The sequence below is a fragment of the Trichoplusia ni genome, chromosome 11, assembly GCF_003590095.1.
Source record: "Trichoplusia ni isolate ovarian cell line Hi5 chromosome 11, tn1, whole genome shotgun sequence".
In the NCBI taxonomy this organism is placed as follows: Eukaryota; Metazoa; Arthropoda; class Insecta; order Lepidoptera; family Noctuidae; genus Trichoplusia; species Trichoplusia ni.
In genome coordinates this window covers 13829932-13856951 of record NC_039488.1, presented here as the reverse complement: position 1 = coordinate 13856951, position 27020 = coordinate 13829932, and the positions used below count along the sequence as shown (strand labels likewise).

General features: G+C 34.3%; 1 protein-coding gene across 2 annotated transcripts; it reads left to right on the top strand.

Annotated features, from left to right (window-relative positions):
- The first annotated feature begins 17993 nt into the window (after positions 1-17993).
- LOC113498634 (O-acyltransferase like protein-like) lies at positions 17994-25020 on the top strand. Of its 2 annotated transcripts, XM_026878721.1 has the most exons (13): positions 17995-18226; positions 19826-20198; positions 20432-20620; positions 20710-20789; positions 21104-21303; positions 21501-21615; positions 22354-22568; positions 22664-22854; positions 22941-23076; positions 23646-23832; positions 23930-24072; positions 24190-24292; positions 24571-25020. In XM_026878721.1, the coding sequence occupies exons 1-13, from the start codon at positions 18040-18042 to the stop codon at positions 24660-24662; spliced, it is 2211 nt and encodes a 736-aa protein (XP_026734522.1). In that variant the 5' UTR covers positions 17995-18039; the 3' UTR covers positions 24663-25020. The 2 variants fall into 2 exon arrangements, with proteins under 2 accessions (XP_026734523.1, XP_026734522.1); XM_026878722.1 differs by lacking the exon at positions 24571-25020 and having other exon boundaries at positions 17994-18226; positions 23930-24108; positions 24141-24281.
- The last annotated feature ends 2000 nt before the right edge of the window (positions 25021-27020 follow it).

Here is a 27020-nt window from a genome sequence, read left to right as displayed (position 1 = left end):
GGAAAAACAGCCGGGACCCACAATTTAACGTGCCTTCCGAAACACGGAGGAACTCCTTATGACAAAGATGGTCACCCATCTACGGACCAACCGCATCAAGCATAGCTAAACCTGTGATCGAATCACTTATGCGGTTATAGCTTAGCCACGAGCTCCTCTATTCGTATCTAAATAATATATCAAAAATTTTCTCCAATCCAATTATACCTCCAAATGGACTGCAGAAAAAAAAGACAGATTGTTTTCCACAAGTGATTCATGAGCTATCCATCGCATGCCGCGATCGTAGCTAATGACCGTGTCTCCCGCAGAAACAAGTGATGTATTACACGAAATGGTTTGAGTCGAGCACGAACTATGCTTGTCATTCTACAATTGAAAACAAATGCAACTAGTTGTTTCAGAAATAAAGCTATTAATATTTGTATCGGTAGCGAAGCCGGGTGGTGGCTTTACAATATATAGTACTAAATATTAGTTACTTAACTTCTATTTCACGATTTCCCTAGAATGTGTGGAAATGACGGGCCTGTTGGTCTAGTGGTTAGTGACCCTGACTGCTATAGCGGAGGTCGTGGGTTCGATTCCCGCCCAGGAAAAATGTTGTGTGATCAGCATGATCATTTGTTCTGGTGTCTGGGTATAATTTATCTATAATATGTATGCATTTAGAAATATATAAGTAAGTTTATCAGTTGTCTGGTTACCATAACACAAGCTCTGCTTAGCTTGGAATCAGATAACCGTGTGTGAGTTGTCCCAGAATATATTAGATTATATTATATTATATTATAACTATATATCTGATTTGCATCATATCTTCATAACTCAACTAGTAAATTTGATAGTCAGTTCAATGAATTACCTTTTTCATCTTCCCTGGTCTAACTTCTTCCCATCATTCGGGGTCTCTCTTCTGTGCCAAGCTAGTCTGTTATGGGATATCTTTACAGGCACACGGGCTTCCATGAGGTCTCTCTGTATTTTTTAACACCAGGTCTCTACCTTTCTTTTCTTACAAAACAATTACAAAGAACATATTTTTTTTAAAGTATTTGAAAAAGGCGTATATTGTCTTATTAGAACTAGTTTTTTTGTTTCTAACTAATCTAGAAATAAGAAACTTGCTCTTTATAAATGCATACAAACAAATAGAATCGCGTTAGTAACACTTACAACACTAATTTCAAAGTAATTAGCGACAGTCCCTCAGCTGCGTTCGTCAGTATGCTTCCACCACGCAAGTGAAACACTGAAACTAATATGTATGCAAATCGTGACAATTTGCTCAGCGATGAAGACACAACCTAGAAGTGCAAACATGCAGCATAGCATTTACAAAGTCACAAATAACTTATGTGTGTTAGTCTTGATTTGAGGAAATAGTTATAAGTTTGTATGCTTTCAGGGATTTCTTATAAAGTCGTTTAGTAAAAAAAATCTACTAATGTTATAAATGCGAAAGTAACTCTGCCTGTCTGTTACGCTTTCCCGTCTAAACCACTGAACTGATTTTAATCTCGGCCTTTTGAAGAGTTCTCTTACTTACGTTACGTCTTCCGTCATCTTAAAATTCGTTAACCTACTACTTATGGCTTATTTCAAGCAATCCACCCCTTATCCTTTCATTTTGTTTTTCAGCTCTTATACACGCTCTTATCACTATCTCTTATCACTATGCTCTCACTTTTAGCTGCCTTCTTCTTCATAATATGCTTGTTCCACAACAAATTCTTCCCTCTCACCTGTTCATTTACTGGCGCTATTTTAAGACTTCCTCCTCGTACACTTTATAAGGAGTTTTAAATAGTTGGCTTTAGCCCAAAGTAATACACAACGTGTTAAGAAGATCCCAAAAGTATTTCCAGGCAGTAATAAACAAGTTTCTCAAAGAAAGTTATAGTTTACTTTCAATTTTAATAAAATATGTAAAGAATATTTCCAAAAACAGTTCCCCGTTAATTTTAGACCAATATGACGCATACTTTCTTTATTAATAAAACAAACAATACATTTTTATCAATCAGAACATATTATTAAGGCCTGTCCGATTCACCTCGAAACTTAAACCAAAAGGATTTGCAACAGACAGTGCTTCTTAGACACTGCGTCTTATCTTGGTATCGCTATGCAATAATTGAGTTTTGATGAAATTATTCCACAATGTAATGAGACTTATCACTCATCAGCCATTCGTATCAATTAGTCTGATTTCCTGCTAGGCAGACAGTCGACATTTTTGATGTCTACAAAGTGCGGCCAATTCTGATAGCTTGGTAGTGTGACCGTTGGACTCTTAAGTCAGAGGTTGTAGGTTCATATTACAAGGCGCATAAAATTATTTTCGTGCATATTACCAAGTAATTATCACTTGCCAGAATCGGTTTAAGGATACATCTCGAGAAAAAAACTGTTATTTTTTTAAGATTACTTTAGGCCTTGTAAGGCGGGATAAGACGGTCGTACGTTGATCAACACATGAATTCATTCGTCGCTTTTAAAAGCACTAAAAATTTAGTAGCAATTCTTTACGTATTTCAAGGTCTTTCAATCACTAGGGGTCAATAAATAGAAAAGGGGAAATTCGGATTCAACACATTAATCTTGTCGGGACCTTAATGCGAGGACTTGACTCGACATGTTGTGTGTTGATGAGGTCAGTGACCGCAGGCAGGAGCTTATCGTGACGTCTGTGGAGCAAGACTGTGGTGATAGAGTGTGGAGTGGTTAAACTCCTGTAGCCACTAGGCTCAAACTACAGGTGGATAAAAAGTGGTATTGTTTCGCTGATAGAGCATTATTATTTGTATTTGAATTTGTGAATATTGTCCAGTGCCTGAGTGTATGTTTGATGTTTCATTCTCATACCAGGACAAAAGATTTTCAGCTTTCCTTTAACTTCAGTCTAAGGCTGTGATTTGAAAGCTTTGGTCTAAAAATATAAACTATACGGTCTTCATTTAGTGTTGCCATTTAGAAGGACAAAAATTGATTAAAATATTTTAACAAATATTTATAGCACATTGAAATCGAAATTGTATAATATCCATTTCATTTTTCAATTATTAGAAACCATATGTTATGTTCAATTACATTCGATCAATTAGTGTGTCAATGCAAAAAAAAAATATATATGTAACATCGATCAATTTAGCAATTATAAATCAATTAACGTGTATGAAATTGCGAAGCTACAAAGATACTTATGAACAACGTATAACAAATATTTGAACATCGATCAAAAAATTCAATGTAATGCCAATGCCAATGTTTCTACTACAAATACAAATAAAAAATCTAAAATAAACACGAAATACTATTATTTTATTTTTCAATTCCGTTAAAAAACAACATTTCAATTTATTAAATTACAATAACAGTTACCACTTTAAGTACCACATGGTTCTCGTATCAGATGTTAATTAAATACAGTTCTCGGTTACCTTTATGTAAAACAACTTGTCATGACACTTGGAATACAAAATTTGGATAAGAACTCCAAAGTTCGGAAAAAAATCTATATACTTAAAATTTCATAGCGAATTAAAAAAACTAGCCTTTTCAATATTATTTTAGTGCAATAACCCACTTTATTATAACCTCCTTTAAGTTCGGTAACTTTATTATCAAGTGAAATTTTATAAAAATTTTAGATCACTGATTATATTATATTTTGATCAATATGTATTTACAAATTGATTTGAATCTAATCACCAAAATTTAAATAATAATTAGCATCAATAAAAAAATGTTGATAAAGACTCAATTTCAAATATAAGATTGCATTGCACAATGTACACATTGACAATTGCATTTTCCGGATACCGTTGAAAGCAAGGCCACTCTTAGTTTCGTGCTCTATTTAATAAAACTACAATACAATTACATAAAGAACAATACTACATTATATATTACAGATAAATCTAGGAAGATTCAGGAATCATGTTTGGTCGAAAACTAGTCGGGCTATCCCGATAAGTACGAAAAATTATGAGTGATCTTGTCATTCCTTATCCACATTTGTTTGTTCCGTGACTAACTCTCCCCTGAGCTTCTTTGTGTGGCGTGTGCTTTGTGCTCAGTCCTGTTTAGGCAGAACAATGCTGTTCCAATACCTAGGCTGGCACACGTATTTATGTCATGCTGACGGTTAGCTAGACATTATGAGGCCTGACTGTTTTATCCTTTGAAATGCATATTATTTGACGGGTGATGTTGAACAAAAGACGTTATATGTACGTGTAAGGAAAAGGTGAAGATACCTATTACGTCACACATTGACTTATAAAGTAATTTTTCCATAACGACAAAACAACAAAACGTCAAGAAGTTTAGCCTTATATTATATTCTGTTTTACTCGTAGTCTACTTTTTATAAGAAAACTAGCTGACCCAGCAAACGTTGTTTTGCCGAATATTTTATTTTTTTAGTTGTATGTAATTTTAATGCCACATTATAAAAACAAATAATTTCGTACAAAAAATAAAAAAAAAAATTTTTTTAGTGTGAGCAACCCTTATCACTTAGGGGTATGAAAAATAGATGTTGTCCTATTCTCAGTCCTACCCAATATGTATACAAAATTTCATAAGAATCGGTGTAACCGTTTCGGAGGAGTACGGTACCTAACATCGTGACACGGGAATTTTATATATTAGATATTTAATTTGAATAAAAATCAAATAGTGCCATAAGTTGAAAATTAACCACTCGACACGTACAAGTAGCTCTAGTTTGTTATTAATATATTCTTCTCTCGATTTCAGACGATAATGATTAATTAAGAAAAATTAATGCTGTCTCAGTATGAAGAGAAAGTAGAGCATTTTTATGGACTGCTTATTATGATGAATAAAAAGTAATAAAGTGACTCGTTCACTCCCAAGGAGGTTGCTTACAAAGACTTGAAGAAACTATTGTTTACATTTTCATAACTTCGTTTTCTTGGAATTCAACTGTTATTTATTACTTTCGCTGTATGCTACAGTAACTCTTAAAACAGTGAAAAAATACGAGGCCTTCTTTTTTGTTTGCAGTTTTAGCCAAATCATTGCATAATTTTTGCTTTTTTTATTACGATAGCTCTTTCGGATAATCCCACCCGGAAAGGAGGGGCGGAGGCCTGCCACTGCATTTTAAGCTATTATTTGCAGTCTATTGCAGAAATCAGTCACGCTTTCATGCACAATTGAAATAAAATTACTCAAAGCGATCTCATTTTTTATCAGTGTTCTTTGTCATTATTTATGTTCTACAAACAAGATGTAAATATTATAGAAATGTCAGTTGTACTTGCGGTCAAGTGCGGAACGAATTCGCGACACTGAAAATTCCTTGCAAATGGGCAAAAGAAAATTAATTTTAAAACCAATGCTTACCCATAATATTTATTACTGCACCAACCATAGCTTAACTTTGAATTTGACATAATTAATTTATTATAATGATAGCAAAAACAGAAATACATCCTCTGTAAAAGTGTCAATTGTCTAACTGTAACGATTATAACACGTATAACGGATAGGCGGACCGGTATCCATACGGATAGTAGAGCTTAAGAAATAGATCTCTGTTGAAATGAAACTACTTTTACGGATTTTATCGCGGTTTAATTTTAGATTTTAGTTCCCGACGTTTCGAAACCTTTGCAGGTATCATGGTCACGGGCAGACTGAGATGGCGTTCGTCTTGACAGGAGATGTTGCTCGTTCTACCTTCATATTTTAATTAATTATTTGTGGTCCGACCTACGCAGTATGAGCTCACTGTGTCTTGATGTCTTGCAGCGCTGCTCTTGGGTTTGGCCTTGAGTTTATTTATTATTGGATCCCAAGTAGGTGATATCTTCCAGCCATCTTCTCTATTGAAATTAGGGTGTTTTTTAATCTCAATAGCCTCGCGAAACATCCTAGGTAGGAATTTGGATTCTTTAGCGAGGATCTGTGGTTGGTCAAATCTAATATAATGGCTGGAACCTTCAGCATGTTCGGCGACTGCAGACAGAACAGAACACATAGCTGACGTGAAACACCGCCGCTCAACGAAGTCTGCAGTCGCCGAACATGCTGAAGGTTCCAGCCATTATATTAGATTTGACCAACCACAGATCCTCGCTAAAGAATCCAAATTCCTACCTAGGATGTTTCGCGAGGCTATTGAGATTAAAAAACACCCTAATTTCAATAGAGAAGATGGCTGGAAGATATCACCTACTTGGGATCCAATAATAAATAAACTCAAGGCCAAACCCAAGAGCAGCGCTGCAAGACATCAAGACACAGTGAGCTCATACTGCGTAGGTCGGACCACAAATAATTAATTAAAATATGAAGGTAGAACGAGCAACATCTCCTGTCAAGACGAACGCCATCTCAGTCTGCCCGTGACCATGATACCTGCAAAGGTTTCGAAACGTCGGGAACTAAAATCTAAAATTAAACCGCGATAAAATCCGTAAAAGTAGTTTCATTTCAATGTCTAATATTCGCGTAAACCTAAGAAACCACTATAGATCTCTGTTTTTAACCTCTGGGTACGGAACTCTCAAATAGGACTTTTGAATTGATAATATAATAATTCATAACTAAGTCCAATATACTCCTAAGTCACGCAGCCACGTTCATTAATATTCCTCTGACATCGCAGTAGGCACGAAATCGCGAGGAACTGGAAAAAACTTGGACCGCCAATAAGCATTCCCCAGACAACTTCTAGTCGTCTCTTATTATGGAAATGAGGCTATTATAATAATCTGGATATTAGCATTATAAAGTGATCGGGACACCAGGTTTTCTTATTAAACAGAAAAGTACAGAATTACTGCGGTTACTTGGGAAGCGGCAAAATTTTACTCTAGTGTACGAGCGTACTCAGAAACATAATGAAAAATGTAATAAGAGCAAATATGGAGCTAATTCACGTCTAATGATTTTGTGGACTATTAATTGTGCCTTTTTACTCTTCATAGATGGTGATTTCTGATTTGAATGAGATGAACCTTCTGCCTAATTTTTTTTTTTGGTTTTCCTCTCCCTGGTGCCAATAAGTAATTAAGTTACACGAGTACTGGAAAGAATCTGCCGAAATTGCCCGAAATTGAACAATTTTAGACATTTATTTACGGAATCGAAGCAAAGTCTGATTTTCCACTGATATTTTGTTTTCGCTGTTACATGCATCATATTAATCGCGTTTTTTAAAAGAATTGAGAAGACCAGATTACAGTTGGAATAAAAATGAGAATTAAAAAAGAAACAATTTCAGAATTCATTTAAATCCAAAACAAAAGATGTTGGGATAAAGATCAAAGTGGAAATCAAACAACAATTGATCCAATAATCTTCAAACCAATTGAAACATATCGAAAAAAGGAAAAGAATAAGTTGCTCAATTCTCAATTTGAAAGTCAGCCGACAATCCCGGACAATCAATTAACATTGGATGACATTGCCAGAAAGAAAAATCAGCACTTTGTTAACAGTACCATCTGTCCCGGAGGGTTTGTTCTTGTTTCGTATTCGACCTCATTATAAGTTTACGAGGGCCTTGACCGTACTAAAGTTTAGGACAACTGTAACCATTCCATTGTTTTTTGATAGATCTATCAAAGAAGGTTTTATGTTGGTAACGTGATTGTTACCGCTGTTGCCTTCCTTTGGACAAAAATAATATTTACATTAATTGAAAAGATTTTAAACTTTCACCCTTGACTTTAACCCTTACATTGTTGTTATTTTGCATGACATTTTTTAAAATTTTTAGATATTATAGTGCCGTTATCTAGGAAAATGGTTTACTATCAAAATTTATCAAATTTGTTATCAATAAAATCAGTCAATTTGATAATTCATATTACGTATTGCGATAACTTCACACATGTTAACAGTGTGTTCCAAAAATGATAGTACTTGATGACATTTAATTTTACTGTATTCTTAAAAACAACGGGTTAAGGGACGTTCCTTCTACAGTCGAAGCCTGCAGTTACATCATAAGGTGCAAAATTGCGTGCAGCTATATTTACTTAATCAATAAGATAGCACAAACTCATCACGTTTTCAGACAGCGGACTTTGATTCATATCGGAAAGTTTAGGGGAATCGATTAGCGGGTAATCCGTTAATTATTGAAATTGCGATGAAGCACGTATGCATCACGTGTCATTTCTGAATGCAAACAGAAAGAAAATCCACAGTCATCATGAATGTTCATAAAATAAATAGATGCACGTATCATTTATCATTGAAACCAAAATTAGTCAACATTATGGATGTCAGAATTGCTGTAGGTATTCCTCAAGTTTAAGCAGTATTTGTTGATAACGGTCAAGAAAACGTAACATTTTCTTTAAATTACAATATATAGACGATTACGATATTACTGATAAGTGAGTAATATTTCAAAGGTTTTAATCTGTCTGATATTACGATGAGTGTTTTCGTGGTTTTTTCCTCTCTCAGTAATTATATAATTGTCTAATTAAAAAGTTACTTTATTTGTATGACACTCCCTACATAAAGAATTAAATTAAAAATTTTATCAATTGATTTCCTTAGGGTTTCTTCCTATCCTCAAATTTGAAGAGAAAATCCGAGATATACACTTATTCAATGATTCAAACTTTTCGGACCGCGGAGTTTGAATCATTGCTGAATATAACCAGCACTGACAAAAGTTCGTAATAACATAATGATTACACCAAAACCACCAAATATAGTTTTAAAATACAGCAATGAACAAGCATTATATGTTGAACAATAGGCTATAATTCAGCGGTATTTCTATGAGTACAGTGTGGAGGACAATGCGTCACAATTACAGAGGTTATACATGCCGTGACGTCACACGCCGTGGAACTGAATTGTTGCTAAACGGTACGCAAATGATTTATTAGATTTACGCTCCGAATTGTTTGGCGAGCATTGTGTGCACATGGGTGGAGCTATGTGGCTCTTAATCAGCGTTCCAAATTAACCCGACGGTGTTTAATCAGAAATCATTTGGAAATTCTACCCATAGGTATCAAAATGTAATTGTGAGATATCGAAGGTGGTCTAAATGTAACTTCTTTCTTTTATTTGCAAGAAGAATAGAAAGGAAACTATGCCATTAATCCAAATTTCGAACATGTCAAAAATTTTCGATTCCACCAAAAGCTACACATATTTGCAAAAGCAATTTTGTGTAAAAGCTTGATCGAAACACACCGCAGAGAAGTGTAAATTTAAAATCGAACTCCAATAAATTCTACAAAACTATTTCCTAGACAGTTTTCTGCCATTACAACACAGTAGTTGGAACTTCAGACGTAACTAATATGAGTGCGAGCAAATTTATTGAGCCGTGAATCATGATCAACGCTCAGCGAATATCCACTGAAATGCAACTAATAAACTTTATTCCCACCTAATTATTTGTCGCCATTTTAATCCGGTTATTCACTGTTCCGAACTGCTATTTCAATATTTGTGCTCCAATTTATTGCTAAATGTTTCGCTTTTTCTGTATTGTATTGTGTATTTTTAGTCGCTTTTCTATCGTCATTTAAAATTAGGATCATTTTAATTTTAGTTACTTCAATATGTTATGTAATGCTGGATTTTAAACTGTTGCAATTTCTAACTTTTGATCTCTAATATTTCGTTTATGTTTATTTAAAAACAATGACCGGTGATATTTTTTTTTCACAGTCATCCAAGTCAAAAAGGTACAAAACACTTATTGGTCCCAAACTTTTTTTATTAGCTCAACTAGATGATGCAAATTTCAAGGCTTGCCGGAATTGCTGATACAAACAGATTTCAGGAAACAGTCATCGATGATAATATATCAGGAAAGTATTCGTCACACGTCACACTCGTAAGTAGTGATTGCAATTTAATTTCTTTATGGCTTTTTTATACAACCGCTGACTCAGCAGAATGTCTGCGAACAATATCACATCACGGCGCAGACACGTTCTCTTACTTTATCAACGTCATGACAACATACGTATAAGAAGGAAGAGTTTTCTTAATATTTTCGTTGAACGAGATTGTTTGGAAGTGTTTACGCATTCACAGACAATTCGGTGGTCTCGGCGCGTCACGTCGCCGTCATGTGGAGGTTCCTTAAGATACATTAAACCTTGTTCCCTTTCAAGAGCTGTCTTGGATTTAGATTGAAACGTTGATGTATTTATGTATATTAATTTCGTGTTGAGTTTTATTACTACTGCTTAGCTTTTTCTTCGGTTTGACGGGTTCTGAATATTTTGTCAGGTATTTTATATTGCTTTCGGCCTTATAAAGCAGTAATTTACTGCATTAATAAAAGCCATATTCAAATGAATTAGAATTTTAATTTTCGGGTTTTCAGAAGACTATGAATGAATAATATTTAATTTCTTGAAAAATATAAATTCACCATGAAATCTAACATTTTCTTTTAATCCCCACATTTTATGACACAATCCAGTAGGCATGTCAGATCTAGTGACTCACTATCTATAAACTACAGTCTTGTGTATCTGTGACGTCGGTTACTGATAAACAAATGTTGTTTTAATGTAGTACAAAGTGTAGAGCACGGTAAACCTATATCTACGATACGATCTGTTTAATAGAGCAAAGTTCCTCGGTTTTTGATAATTGCACAATGTATTCGATCAAAAGTTGAAAAGTCTGACAACCAGTCTAACCAAGGGGTATCGTGTTGCCGAGGTAACTGGGTTGAGGTGGTCAGATAGGCAGTCGCTCCTTGTAAAACACTGGTACTTAGCTGAAACCGGTTAGACTGGTAGCCGACCCCAACATAGTTGTGAAAAGGCTAGGCCAGTGATGATGATGATTCGATCAAAAGTTGTTTTTAGATAAAATGTATGACAGTGGAGTAGTTTAAGGAAAGTGATGTCCAATTTAGGTAATGTTAAATTATGTATTATTCATCGATGTAATAAAATTCTGTTAAATGATATTCTTATTAAAAATGTGATTAAAAGCCGGAACGATTTTATCAGATTAGTGTAATTCCATTTAGAGATTCTTTTGTTACATTTTTACCTATTAGATTAAGACGGCTAGAGCTGATTTAGTTTTTACATTTTTTGCCAAGGTTTCACTGATATTGCTTTAGATAGAAATCTTAATCCATTATTATCTGTTTTAATTCTAATGGGTGTATTTATAAGGTTTTACCTTGTACCTACAAAATAGGCGCACCTAATACCTATATCATATTTAATTTTTGACCTTAAAAAAAGCCGTGTATTTTAAGACAGTTAATTTACGTCATATCGCATTCATTTTTCTTATTATAAAAATAATAAGAAGTGCACTTTGATAACCGGACATAAAATGAGTCATAAAAAATACTAAAAACACAATAAAAAACTGAAATTAGAGACAAATAAGTATTATCAATAGGCAGACATGATAACAGAGTTAAAATTAATGTATGAACAATCCAGTACTTAAGGATTAGATAGACAACTTTACCGATAAATTTTATTAGAGTTTAAAGCGTATGACAAAACATTGTAAAGACATAAATAGAAAATTACTGTTGAACTATATCTGATCGTTATATAATTTTGAGGATAATGAAGAGTATTTCCTTACCTGTTATTCATAAAAATATATCTATTCTAGTATCGTGTATTTATTACGTAGAATCATTTTCTGTAGTATAAGACTGTAATTTTTATAATAACTATCGTGAGACTGATCCATTATTAAATGATGTAACGGTTTACTCACGCGTATTTAACAGGGGTGCTCGACTAGTTTCAAGTCGCGATCCCGCCGCGTCAGCTCATGATTAAGGACTCTGGAAGGGTTCGAAACTAGTAGGGCACCCCCGATAAATATGCGTGAGTAAACCGTTACATCATTTAATAATAAAAACTGAAATTGTTTTACGATTTTTAAGTTGAGATAAAATAAATATATTTTAGATATAGTTTTCTTAAATAAAGTCCCTTCACATTCTCTGCCTCGTGTTAAAGTTACCTTCCTTACAAAACTGTTTGTCACTTTTATTAGGCTTTTTGCTTTGTGGAGAGTTCGGGCCGCATGCCAGCGCAACCCTTTGTGAAGGAGAATTTGTATATACACAGTACCTACACAACCCATTAACTTTATACTCATTTGGAAAAGGTTTTTATTTTTTACGATGGTGGAAAGTGAATTATTATTTTAGGTGAGGCCATTGGACTCCAAAACTCTAGTTTGTCGAGTCTACGATACCTTTACTTAGTGGTTTCTTAGGTTGACGCGAATGTTAGACATTGAAATAAAACTATTTTTACGGATTTTATCGCGGTTTAATTTTTGATTTTAGTTCACAACGTTTCGACACCTTTGCAGGTATCATGGGCAGACTGCCCAGGACCATGATAAAACCACGATAAAATCCGTAAAAGTAGTTTCATTTCAATACCTTTACTTTGCAGATTGATTGTGGATATTTAAGTTGACGTTTGTAAGTAACTCGGTAGTTTGTGTTGACAGCTTGGGCCTATCAACACCTGTTTATATCGGTTGTGGATGTGGAAGCAGGTATGTCGTTATAGCGCTGACTTGTTTTTATAACTACAAAACTTTAACTTTAAGATGTAATGTTAGGCTTCCTACATGCGGTAAGATTGTACACTCATTTTTAATTTTGTCTATTTGATTGAATGATAGTATTTTACGACTTCGTTTTACAGTTTTTAGTCTAATAGGATGAGGGCCAAATAAATTTGTAACAGTAACAATTTCTTATTTTAGCGGCAGCAGGAATTCATTATCTGTGTAAGATTTCAACGGTCTGGCTATCGTAGTTCATGTTATACAGCCTGGTGACGGATGGACGGTAGACTGACGGATAGACAGCTGACTCTCAGTAGCAGGGTTCGTTTTCAGCCTTGAGGCGCGGAACCCTAACAAACGACCATTACAACTCACAAATATCTAAATCGAAAATATTTCCTGATTGAAATTCCTTCGTGTACTAATTGCTTTGCGCATGCGTTCCTTGTTGATTGATTTTTATTTACACTCGGGAATTTTAGACCAGGGGTGGACAATCAGTGCGGAATGTCAGAAATGTGAAAGGGACAGTTTCCTGGGACAAATATCGCCTTTGAGTGTCCCGGCTACGGACGTGGAATACTAATCTATTGGAATCAGATTTACAAGGCCTTTGTGTGTAGAGACATGGTCAGGCCGCTTTTGTTTGGGAATCGTTTCTTTAGTATGAAAAGCAAATTAATTCGAAATATTTTTTGTAGGGTTCCGACCCCAAAGGTTCTCGTGTATCCATTTGTCTGAAATCAGACCTTATCTCATGAATCATGATCGTTGAAATAGGCACAAATTATTTATCTATCAACGGTGCGTAGTCATTAATTTAATGGGTAACCATTTTTTTTTCTAGTGGCGAGAGTGCAATTCGCTCTTGACTGGTGTTTCCTCCACATGTTGCAAGTTAAACAGTAGTAAGCCTTACACAGAAAAATATTAAAAAAGAAATGAATATATTGATTAGAGTGCTAAGGAATGTATAATAGACAAACTATTAATCCAGCATGACATTAAATATACAAAACACTGAATCACAAATCTCAACCTTATTCCCTCAAGTTACGTTTTAAATTCGTTTGTCTCTAAGTACACACGATATTCATTCTTTATTAAATAATCTCTAATATTCTAATAGTTTTCAATAACATAGCAATCAATCAAAGTTTAATCGTTTAATAACTGATAGTAATATGGTAAACCGACGAAGTTATGGGATTATTATAGTTTGAGAAGTCATTATCTTTGGCACGAGTGAGTGTTTCACTAACTTTATCCTAATGGTATTTACCTAGTATTGGTCGGTATAATCCAATAGCTGCCTTTATTAAAAGTAGGAAATAATGAAGGAATTGGTAAAGGAAATATTGTTTAGATTCTTGATCATATATGTATGAATTAACTGTAAGATCTGACAAACAAAAATCTGAGTTTTTTCGTTCTTGATCATCACACATTTTCTTTTGTGTTTCAAGTATCCAGTATGTAAGTTATTTTTCAAAAATTCTGACTTTTAAATCAATATCGTTATATATTTTTATTTGGATATATTAACAAAATAATTGTTGAAAATAAGCAAAAGTAGAAAATACCTAAGTAATGTAGACAGCCAAACACGTTAGACTGTATTGTTATAATAATTTAAGTTAATTACCCGCGGAATAGATACAATCGCAACACCACGCCAAGTAGGGCGTTAACATAAGATCAGTATCGAATCTTCTATTTCACGTAAGGATAATACGTTAAGATAACACAATCAATATGAAATAAGCCATTATAATTAGCTATTAACGTTATTAATAATGTGTTTAATTGCAAAGTCCAAAGGTCACTTTGACTAATCAGTATTCACGAAAGAATTTAGAAATACGCACGTCACGTTGATAAAATAAATAATTGTGTGGTGACGTACCCTTCATATATACAGGAACAATAAACCTGTTGATACAAAGAACTATAAATACTTGAACTAAGCTGAGCGGTTGAGGATGGATGATACAAGTTTCTGATACCTGATGACTCTTGCCACAATCCTAGCTTGCCTATGGTTGTATTCGCTGTATGAGAAGAGGCCTGCGCCCAGAATGATGTTGTACATGTATGTATTGAATTCTATCAACCAATTTTCTAATTTAAAATTGAGCTGAACTTATTATTTGTTTAGGTAAAAGTCATGACAATTTAGTATTGTGGTGACAAGGAGCTGATCTAATGCTGGAGTTTCGGCTAGATCAGCTAGCTATTTAGAAAGAAGGTGGAAAAAAAGTTTTGTTATTAAAGACCACCTTGTCGCAATTGTACTGGTTTGGTCCATATTAAAGAATTCATTAATCACAAAGAAAATAAAACATAAACGTTAAGGCTTGAAAATTGTTTTTCCATATTATTATCTTGGTTGTAGTTACTATGGCAATGGTGCTCGGTTTCTGCATTCATCGAATATTTCTATTTTCCTGTTTCTCAGTTGAAAAGTATTTTCCTCACATTTTCTCGTTCTATTACCTTTCAATGAAACATTAGTTCCTTTAGGTAAAACCAATCTTATCCGTAGTAACGGTAAGTTGACTCATCAGAAAGATATGTTGATCCAAGTATTATTTCAGTCTAAACGGTCATTAACGTTAATGATTGTTTTATTGTAACCGTTTGCAGTAGGGATTTATATTATTTTTCTTACTCATGCCCGTTTCAAACTGGGCAGATGTGCGGGGCTTACGTGGGCAGAAATCACAAAGGATAGAGATGTCTGAGAGAAGAAGGGAAAGTATACAAGCTACATAAAAAGCTCCTGCCGCTAAAGCACTTAAAAAGTGGCAGTGAAGGTCCAGTATGCAAATTGTAAAATGCCAGCGAGCCTACTAAAGACCTGTGCCCGTGAAAACCTCAACGCCATAGTTCATGGAAGTAATAAATAAACAAATGCAGAGAACATCACATACATTGTTCTGAACCCAAACTAAGTTGCTAAAGCACTTGTGTTATCCAAGACACCACAAACTCCCAGACCCGAGACAATGTAGAAATAAGAATTTTTACATTGTCCCGACCGGGGATCGAACCCGAGACCTCAGAGCTAGCGACACCTTGAAACCAGTGCGTATGCCACTCGACCAAGGAGGTCCTCGAACTGGTGATCCTATGTAGTAATTTCTGTAGGATTTTGCTTAAATTAAAAACTATAGTAGCATTAAAATATATTTACATTAACCTCTTTTATACAGTTTTAACCCCGACGACGCAATTACAACCGGACTCTATAAGTTTGACCCTACGATATAAGTTTGACGTCCCTATGACTGTGTGTTTGTCTGTGACATCGTAGCACCTAGTAATTAGACGCAAGTTCATTGCTTTATTTTTTTATTTCTTGAATTAGTCGAAATTATCTTTGTCAGTTTGTTTTATAAAAACAAAGATAGTTTTGTAAAAATGGCGGCATCGTACATTCCTCTTAACAACTCCCTAAATAAGTAAGGTATTCAATGAAAGGGCTGATCTAGAAAAATACTATTTACGATGACAAATTCGGAATCTAAGTCAGTCGGGGGATTTTTAATTATTATATAGGTGAACTGATGATTCATAAAATGCAGGTGTAGACACACATTTTGTTGATAAATAATTTTCGCCAAATGTGAGTCATAGTTACTTTTGTTATTGTGTTAATATCAAATTGACCGCTATAATGTTTGGAAAAAACATGTATTATTTATAAAGGTTCTTAATAAGAAGAGGTATTTTTAAACATTTGAAACGTTTTGAATTGGGTGCATACATCTGAAAATAAAGAAAAATTGAATGAAAGAGAATAAGTGTTTGGAATATTTCCAGCATGATTAGAAACTGTCTGACTGGTCATCATTACTCGTCCATTTAATAAGCACCAAGTTCCTGTTTTTTATTTCATTTGACTGCTCAATATAATTGCCTGCCGCCATGATTTGCAACCTGTTGCTGGTTTACACTTTAAAATGACAGATAGCCTGAGACTCAAAGAAAGGCGTGATAAGGAAATGAAATAGCAATTTACTGAAAGATAGCCTCAACCACTTCCTATATAAAATTAAGATACGCCAGTAAACCATGTAGCACTTAAATAAAGTCTTATAAAAAGTCGATACACGCTAAAACAATTATGTACAAATCTGAACAAAAAGCTTTTGGTAAGGAATGGAACGGGTCAGTAAATATAATATTTACCGACTACTGCGGAATTTTTGCTTTAGCAATGAGTAAAAAATGACCAAAGAAGTTTCGGGAACCCGTCACTAACACATTGTTTGGCCGTTATTTATTGTTGAACTAGACTTTATAGGAATATTTCCTAGCGGCATAGAGCAAAAACCAACGTTAATGTGGTTAGAAAATGAAATGCTTGGTAAAATGAATAACGCTAAAAGAAAATATCGCAATGGAACTTGCATTTGTTTTCCACATTAATAAATTTCTACTAATATTTAAAGTTTGTTAGCTATTTCAAAAATATGTATATGTACCTTTTCTGAACATTGTGACTTATTTTTAGTGCCGTTCATCTCAGAGACTGTGTAGTCTATACTCGTGATCCATGTTCATATTCATAGATGTATGGAAAAATACATTTCCCGTCAACATTAATTCTAGATCAAATTGTTAATTACAGGTTTTAGACCATTTGTTATTTTGTCTCTCCTAATTGCATTAACTTACGACTGCATTTAGAGAGGAACAAAACAGGAACGTTTGAACTTAATGGATCGGAATTCACATATAGTTAACAAGCTTGGTGATTAGTGCTAATTCCCGGTCTGGTAACACACTGCAGTATTAACAGCTGAATCTAATGCTGTAATCAGACACGTTCCATTTAATCTTGAAAAGCAGTTGCATTATCTTTTGTATATTTTGACAATTTACGATGGGAGAAAATAAAACTTAAGATCAGAAAAAGTTACTGTTTTCGTGCATTCATTAACATAAGTTTCAACATAATCAGGTGTGTATTTCATAAATCTATTTATTTAATTTATAAATAAATCTTGAATATATAGATTAACAAATATTCTTTATCTTATTGCATACGAGTACGGGATTGAAAAATTGCAAATACTTACACGGTTTTATAATCTAAATAATATGATCCTAATATTACCACTAAGTACTTGCATATTAAATTTTTATTTACCTATTAAGACTACGAAGAAATTTTAATAAAATCAAATCCCTGACCCGTCGAACTCCAGGGTTTGGGCGGGATCCATTTCACTCTTCTTTGCTTATTGCCAAGTCCCAAGAAAGGAAAAATAATACCGATATAATTTAATCATCGGAACAAGACGATTACCGCGAGCGTGTACACTCATTTATTTATCACTGCTAAAAAGCAGTATCGATAAATTAGCAAGATTAACGAGTTATCAATCAGTACCAACAAATAGTATCGCTGTTTATATAAATATATTTACTAAGGTTTTTTTCGTATTGGAGTTGTAGTGGTCGGTAGAATCGGACGCGATGGGTGTTCATACCTATATATTGTTTTTCTTGTTCCTACATGGGGTGTACGGTAATAATCAATTGCGTGCTGATAAAGTGGACTATAGGAGTGCGTTTGACCAGGATTTGTACGAGGATGTGTTGAACCAAGAACTATGTAACCTGCAGCTCTCGCTATTGGCTAATGGCACCGACTATTTGGAATGTGAGTACCTCTATTTATAGTTATTTTCTCAAAAAAATCATTGACCCAGTAAAAATGTGACTCAAATACTTTAAAATCCTAAAAATTGAATGCAATCTGAAATGCATTTATTTATATTGATAAATCATTATTGACGTACATGGGCTATGCTTTATCAACAAATGCGCAGGTGGAAATGTTACTCATACGTCATAATCTCTGACCCGAGTTATCTTAATACGGAATATTAATCCGATGTTAATCTAAAAACGTATAGTAATTAGTGCAGAGACGGGATAATGCCATATTAGAGTATATTGAGGATTTTTAGACAGACGTTATTGTATAATTGTTTTGCTATCTGCTTTCGAATCCGCCGCGAGATTGAGGCAATTGTGGAAGTGAGATACCACTATGCAAAGTTATGCGCCGTCGCTCATCTACAATGATACAGTACAGGCCACTGATTTTGGTGAGGAACAAATAAGAACGTGCCATAAAACAAAACTTTACCTGATTTTTAACATTTTGGACATCTCAAATGTAACACTAATATAAAAAAATCTGCATTCTATTCTCCATCTAAATGCATGTTAAAAGTTTGTAATCAAGTCTACTGTCATGTTGTGATAAATTCTCTCACATCCCATCCAATAAAATATAATCCACAAATCATTTATTATATTGTGGGTGTGAAAATAAGCAATAAAAAACATACGATACACTTACTAAATATAAACGGCGGTTGCCGATAAGATATACGTGTGATTATGATACAACAGAGAGCGGTATAACTTAAGTTAAAGCAAATGTTCAATAAGAACTAAACATTAAAAGTAATTTCCCAAAACAAGTCATAACGTGAAAGCTTTAGAGTTCAAACTTGAAACGCAAATGTAACATTCGTTGTATAGAGGATAAACGAACGCTTGTGGACCTCAGACAGGGCAAGTGCGACTCCTGGCTTAGCCCGCCGTTCGCTTTGCTAACTAAAATGCAGAGGTCAATGGTCGAAAGTTAAAATATTTCCATTTTATCATTTGTATTTATAATTAGTCAAATACTGCAAATCTATATCTCAAATCGTTAACTCCTACTTCTCTATTTACCTCCTTACTTCATAATATTAAGCTGACAGTAAAAGAAAGAACATCTAAATGTTGTTCATACCTAATTCTCGGTAAAATAATTCCACGTGATTTCAGCTCACGTTATTTTTCAGACGCACTCTATAATAATTTACGATAAAAATTGCCATGATTCGCAAAGTCACGGTAAAAAATCAAGAATATACAAGTATTAATTGATTTTTCCGAAGTGATTGTAGTGATAAAGAGCTAATCAACTAACTATCTTGAACGACTATCCGTATTAGTGAACATTTCAGTCATTATCGCTAGTGACATCATAATACTGTCAGATATTTGAAAAATTCCAATAGCACTTCCATTACGTTTTAAAATAACCAATATTCTCAAATTATCCTACCATGTATGAACAACTCAAACTTACTTACTCACAACTGACGTTTTCGTTAACATTTCCTTTCCATATTTTTAACTTACTCCCCATATTTTTTAAATATTCATGTTTTTCAATAAAATTATATTTTTATTCCAGTTCTCGACGCCAGCGGTAGGTTTCCAAGTGGCTTCATGCAAGGGAACTGGCACGACTTTGGAGACTACTACCAGTGCCTCGGCATTAACAAAGTTATACAGGACGTAGACATCCAAGGGAAATACTGTGCGATACAGGTTCCTCTGCAACAGGATCCTATTGAGATTCCCGAATTCCCATCCATTCCGGGAGGGGATGGTTGGCCAGAAGATTGGCTGCCAATCTTCCCTACTGCAGCCCCACCCACAGAAGCACCAGGTGACCCCCCTGCAGGCCCGCCCGCAGAAGAACAAGCTAAGATATATGCAAACTACATGAGACTGCAAGCTTACGCCCGAGGTATATCAGGAGTGGGTGAACCAGTTGAGTCAAGGTACGTACATCTTAGTACACAATAAATCTAGTGGGATTAACAACATTAATATAATTCCTGCATATTATAATGATAATAAAATCTGACCTAAATTGATATTGATAGAATTGGAACAAAACATTGATTAATTAATAAAATGTTCTAAGAATATTGTTTTTATTAACACAATGCAACAAAATCATTGTTTAATATTGTGTAATACGGCAAGTAATAATTGATAATATTTGTTTCAGGGTTTTCCCAATTCTCATAACAGCAAACCTTAGATCAATGATAGGAGTTTGCATTCCGAAAGCGTGCACACCTACTCATGCGATCGAGTTCTTCCAATCAAGGATCCCATTTGTGAACTTTACTTATAATGAGTACTACTGCCGGCTTCCTAATGATAAACCTTTTGCAACAGCTGATATAGTCGCTATGTAAGTATCTTCATTTGGAAATTCTCATATGGCAAACTTTTTATTTTTCTGTTAACATTCTTTTCATTTAACACCTTCATTTTTTCCAGTGTAATCTTCGGTTTTATCGGACTTCTGACAATAACGAGCACTTGCTATGATTTGTATCAAACGTTCGTTCTAAAGCGGGGTAAGTTTAACAAGTCATGTTTTTTCATTCAGATTTTTATTTAATATTCCAGTTGTTGATAATACAGTTTGCCAATCATATAAGACTGTTTGTTTTGCTGTATCTACAGCTGCCACTGCGCAGTTACTTAACTGTATACATAATAATATAGATAAAGTCATTTGTAAGATTACAATAATGGCGCATAATATATTATACATCTGAATAAAAAAATATTTTATGAAAAAATAATTGTAGCCTTAAAATCTCTTGACCCCAAAATCTCCTCAATCTTTGTGTGAACGTTTTAAAAAAACATAACAATTTCTTTCCAGATGCCCGGCAGGTCAATCAGTTATACGCCTGCTTCTCCGTTTACACCAACACCCGTCGTACGTTGACCTTCAGCTCCGCCCCCGGGACGCTCGAATGCGTGGACGGCATCAGAGCCATCTCCATGCTATGGGTCGTGGTCGGACACACGTACAGCATGACCTTAATTGGTTTCATTCATAACACAGTAGAATTTATGGCTGTAAGTATATCTTTATTGTACCACTTTCCAAACATTATCTGTTCGTAATATATTCGAAAATCTTTAAGATTAAGAGCTCATAGCTAATCAGTGTTCAGGGCTATTAATCATTTTTATTTGCGTTTTATAAAATTTCGAAGGACTAAATGAACATCCATACCTTACGTTTTAAACCAATTAAAATATTTCACTTGCAGAGTTTATCATATTTCTCCAGCACCTGGGTGACTTCAGCGCCTATTACTGTAGACACGTTCTTCATGCTGAGCGGTATCCTAGCAGTCTACACTGTCATCGGAAAGATCTCCAGAAGTAAGTTTCCTTGCACCTTATAATTTAAAATCCCTACTAATATTATAAATGCGAAAGTAACTTGGTCTGTCTGTTACGCTTTCACGTCTAAACCACTGAACTGATTTTAATGAAATTTGGTACAGAGATAGAGTTGACCTTGAGAAAGAACATGGGATAGTTTTTCCCGGGATTTTGAAGAGTTCTCTTGGAAACGCGATATAGCCGACCTCGACTCGGGCGAAGCCGCGGGCGAAAAGCTAGTATATACTATAAGATAGAAGTATAATGTTACAGTTACAATATTTTCGCAAACTTGGTATTTCCGTAAACTTATGAAAGGCCATTATGGATTACAAATCACACTCTAATATCGTCATTAGTTTTATCACATTTGAGAGATACTACATTGTACCGAAATAGTCTGATATGGCTAGCTAAAAGTGGTTTGAAGATAACACGAAATGAAGTTTGTATGTCCGTTTAGATTTATGATGGATTTTTATTGGTGGTCCAGACTGAGTATAATGAAAAATTTAATAGAAAGAAAAAATAATGTGTTTTTATTTATAAAATGGCTGTATGAAATGTGTCTGTTTTACATTCATTATTAGTATCACCATTGTATTCCGAATAGTTAATGGACTTAATTACATCGATTTAAAAACTAATTTGTGTATGACATGATGTAAGTCATTAAGAATTGCTATTTTCCATCAATCGACGATCATCACTAAACATAATTGTTCTCTATTACAGGGCGTTTTATCCGGACAATCCATCTGTTCTACTTGAACCGGCTTCTCCGGATGTTCCCACTCCTGGCAGCCATGGTCTTGCTCCAAGCTTCATTCTTCAACCATGCGTCGGACGGCCCCTACTGGATCAACCAGGCTTTGGCCACAGAAAATTGCAGAAACTACTGGTGGTCTGCACTGCTGCACATTCAGAACTACGTGAATCCTTTGAATACCGTAAGTATATTGTGATGTTCCAAATATTATTAACGTTTAAAAAGTAAGAGAATGTTATAGTGTCAAATTTCTAATACTTGATATTTTTGTTCCAGTGCCTTCCACAAACCTGGTACCTATCAGTGGATGTTCAGCTTTACATAGTGTGTCCTCTAGTCCTGGTCTTCCTGTTTGGCCGAGAGAAGCTCGCTTGGATAGTTCTCACCGCCTTCGTTCTACTGTCTCTCGTGGGCTCATCATTGTTTAGTTTCTTATATAACTTCTCAGCTGCATTAGCTAACCCAAGGTAAGTTTCTACAATCGGTAACCTTGATCTTACTTCTAAAGAAACTACATTGAAATTTTTAATAATATTTTTTTTGTTATTTTCAGCCGTTTAGCTGAATTCACAGATTATCTAAAATACTACTACTTCAACACTTTGGCCCGAGCTCCACCTTTCTTTATTGGAATGGTTTACGGCTACCTACTGTACTTGTGCAAAGATAAGAAGATCAGGATTTCTAAAGTGAGTATTACTGTCATAGGATAATCTACCTTCTTCATAATACGTATTCATTATGTATTGTGTTATAGTTGTCTACAGTTTGAATGTACTAAATAAATAATTTATTCTTTGCTTGAAACATGATTTACAATATTGGTGGTAATATATTATTAATAAATGGTTCAGCACATTCCGCCATAACATAGGCATGCAAATATTTTCTTAGGTTTAGGCCTAAGTAGGTACACTAAGTTTCTAATTATAATTCTATTTATTATATTCTATTTTTAAATAATATATTTAAAATTCTTTAAAATTATAACATAAAAAATAACACTCTAAAATTATACATTACATCATTAACTCAAACAAAAACTAATACATACTAAGCAAAAAACCAAAACAAATTAAATCTAAAGCAAACAATTATGTACCTTTCAAAAATACTTATTATTTGTGACTCATGAAGTCTGAGATACTGTAAAAAGATTTTTCAATAAGCCACTTCTTTAGGGCCCCTTTAAACTTAGTAAGTGGTAGTTCCCTTATAGCTTTAGGTAATTTGTTGTATATTTGGATTATCCTTTTAGATCAGCGTGGCGATCCTGTGGTGCCTCTCTTTCGCCATGTTTGCGTTCTGCATCTTCTCCATCTACCCAGTGATGCAGCTCGACCACACCGCTCAGACTTTTGACAACTTCCTGAACTCCTACATGCGTTCCATCTGGGCCATTGGTCTGGGCTGGTTGATCTTTGCCTGTGTTCACGGCTATGGCGGTAAGCAGAATTGTTTTAATAATATCTACGTTTCAAATCTAATTGATTTTTTTTTTATTTAAGCTAATATTTATTTAATAATAATGTCGTTTCACAGGCCCCATCAACTGGTTCCTCTCACTCCAAATTTGGAAGCTACCAGCTCGTCTGTCGTACGCCGTGTATCTGATTCATATGGCCGTTATATTCACTGGTACTGGAAGCTGGCTGAAGACTTACTACTACACCGAAAGCAAAAATGTAAGTTTCCTTGAGTTCGCCTGCAATTGTTACAAATACTTAATTAATATTGTCAAGTTTTTCTTGGTCAATTTGTGTTCCTGATATTAATGAAATTTTATATAATTTTGTCCACAGATGTACAGGTTCGCTGGTGACATCTCCATATCATTCCTCTTCGCATTTATCCTGAGCGTCTTGATCGACGCACCCTTCTCCACCATCCAAAAGATTCTTAATGGTAAGTTAAGGTTTCTATACAAACTTTCAAAAAACAATTAGTGCCCCCTTTAGTAACATATTTTGGGATAATAGCAGTTCTCAGTGTTCCAGTGCTATTAAATTAGGCAATACTATTCATCATTAATCGTGTTGATTTCGTTAGTTAGAGTAGTAATTCTATTTTTTTTAATATTTCACAATTGAGATTGGTAGTCTAAAAACAGAATCTATTTACAGAAAATGCTTTTAAAACATTGCTTAAGAACAAAGTGTAACTGAGAACATTATATTTTACAGGTACCAGCAAAAGACCAAGGAAGCCCGTAGAATCTATAAACCCAGTTTCCGTGATAAAAGACGAAGACAATTTTGTTAAGACTTCGTTATAGAAGAATTCATAATAAAGACTGAAATATAATTAGGGAAACAAGCTCATAAACTATGAAAAAACAATAAATAAAGACTGTGAGAAGGAGAAAGCAAATCGCATCGCAAGAGTCACTTCTTACAAATAAAAGTGATTGAATTCTGCATCGATTCATCATCATCATCATCATCTCAGCCTATCGCCGTCCACTGCTGAACGTAGGCCTCCCCCAAAGAGCGCCAACCATCCCGGTCCTGGGCAGCGCGCATCCATCCGAACTTCTTGAATTCTGCATCGATTACGTCATATTTAAAAAGCAATAATCATGACTAAGGGTTCTAGTGAATAATTGTAATCTTGATAATGTGTATATCCGTGTCCTAATCACTAATTAATCATGGTCTATCAATGTTAAACGTGATATTCATGGAATTTAGATCGTAATATTATATTTAACGAAGGTGTATGATAATTTTTTTAGCCTTAAGCCTTGGTAAGATCTTTAAATATTTTTAAGTAGGTATTAAGTATTATTTAAATTAATAAATTATTTAATGTGAACATGATAAAGTATTTTATTGACAGACCTTTTTCCTCCGAGATTGTGTCAGTGTTTAAATGAATGTTTTTAGAATATTTTTATTTAACAGTTACGCTTATTGCATTTCCTAACAAAGTCATAGACTAGTTAACTTTTATTTCATTTATTTGTCACTTGCAATAAACTCACAATGGGGAAAGCCCCCCGACCATAGTTACCTCGGCCTTAGATGCACACATAGATAGGCATACAGAAATGATAACGTGCAAATTAAAGAATCAAAGGGTTAAGGAATTAGTTTAGAAAAAAGTCCGGGTTGTTAAGATAAAACTGGTTTTTATTTTCACATTATTTTTACTGTTATAAATATATTCATAATCAAGGACTGCTTAAAGGAAGACATGACACATGGTAACATTGATCAACTATTTACCTTTGTGGTCAAATTCATTGTTGTATAAGAATGCGCACTTTTGCAATTTTTAAAAATTGTCTTCATATTTTCGTGACATTTAAGACAAAATTCTCCTCGTCCTCTTAAATGAGTTACTCAGGGCTGGGAAGAACTCTGGACGATGTGAGAGCTGGGGTCGTCATTATCAGTGGGTATCGAGTCCAAGTCCATGCAGGGGTCATCGTGTGAAGCGGGATTGGGATCCATGTTCAGGCCGTGGTCAGCAGGGTAAAAAAAAACTCGGGGTCCGAAGAAAGCTTTCTCGTTAAATAACAAATCCGCAAGAAAGCAAAACAATACAAATGCAAACGAATGTGTCTTGTAATTTTTATTTAGTTCACGCTGTCATAAAAGATTCGACGTTGTCACATAACAGACAAACAATCAATTAATCTAAAAAGTCTCTGTTTCTCTTTTATTACATAAAAAAAAACCTACGAATGACATGCCCAAATAGGAGTATAACGTAATAAAAATATTCATTTTTGACTTTATTTATATTTGGCCCTTTAAGAAACCAAAATAAATTCAAATAATTCCCATATTATATGTACAAAATTATAGTTATACTGTTTTGTGCAGTAGCATTTTGTTATGAACTAAAAAATAAATTGTATTTCAGCCAGCAGTGCGCTTGTTAAACCTTGTTAACTTGTTAATTATTATAAAAATCATAAAATAAAATCATCTTTTGAATTGATCAACAATGATTGACAAACGAATGAATTACAGATGTCAACAATTTCTTTTTTATCCTTTCGGTACTTTTTATTTCACAAAAATATTGCCATCTTATTTTGATAAATTAATACCGTGGTTAATTAACATAAAACAAGACATATTTTTATACAAAAGCATGTCGTTGGGCGTTTCATGGCCAAAAATGGGCATTCTCCTATCAGACATAAATAACTTAGAATTCTTGTTGATTTATGACAAACTGTCTATCTGTGTCAATCTGGATAGAGAACATTTTTTTCCAGAGTATATAATGGTAAGTATACATCTATGTACTTACCATTAATATAACTTATGCATGCAAAAAAGGCAAATTTACCAGGGCTTTACATGAATTACTGTCGAGAGCGAGAAATAAAACTGCAGCCGGTTATAGTTCTTAATATAATGTTAGCTCGAAATACCACTCGATTATCCAAACAATTCAATAATTAGTTCCTTAATATCATACTCATTTTATATTTACACTTAATAAAGGACAGTTTTATAGTTCCAATTTTTTTCCATGTTTTTATAAACTCACTGTCTTGTTTGTTTGTTTGTCGTTCCGGTTTGATTTTTGCAACACAATTTTGAGCCACTTCCCGATAAGTTACCAGGCTGAAACCCGATGACAATGCAATATACAACAATGAAAACGGTTCGAC

What these genes read in the sequence shown, in the direction of transcription:
- LOC113498634 (XM_026878721.1), top strand. Translation starts at nt 18,040, where the DNA reads ATGGGTGTTCATACCTATATATTGTTTTTCTTGTTCCTACATGGGGTG. An exon ending in TGGCACCGACTATTTGGAAT is followed by an intron (nt 18,227 to 19,825) that starts GTGAGTACCTCT and finishes TTTTTATTCCAG; the next exon opens with TTCTCGACGCCAGCGGTAGG. An exon ending in AACGTTCGTTCTAAAGCGGG is followed by an intron (nt 20,790 to 21,103) that starts GTAAGTTTAACA and finishes ATTTCTTTCCAG; the next exon opens with ATGCCCGGCAGGTCAATCAG.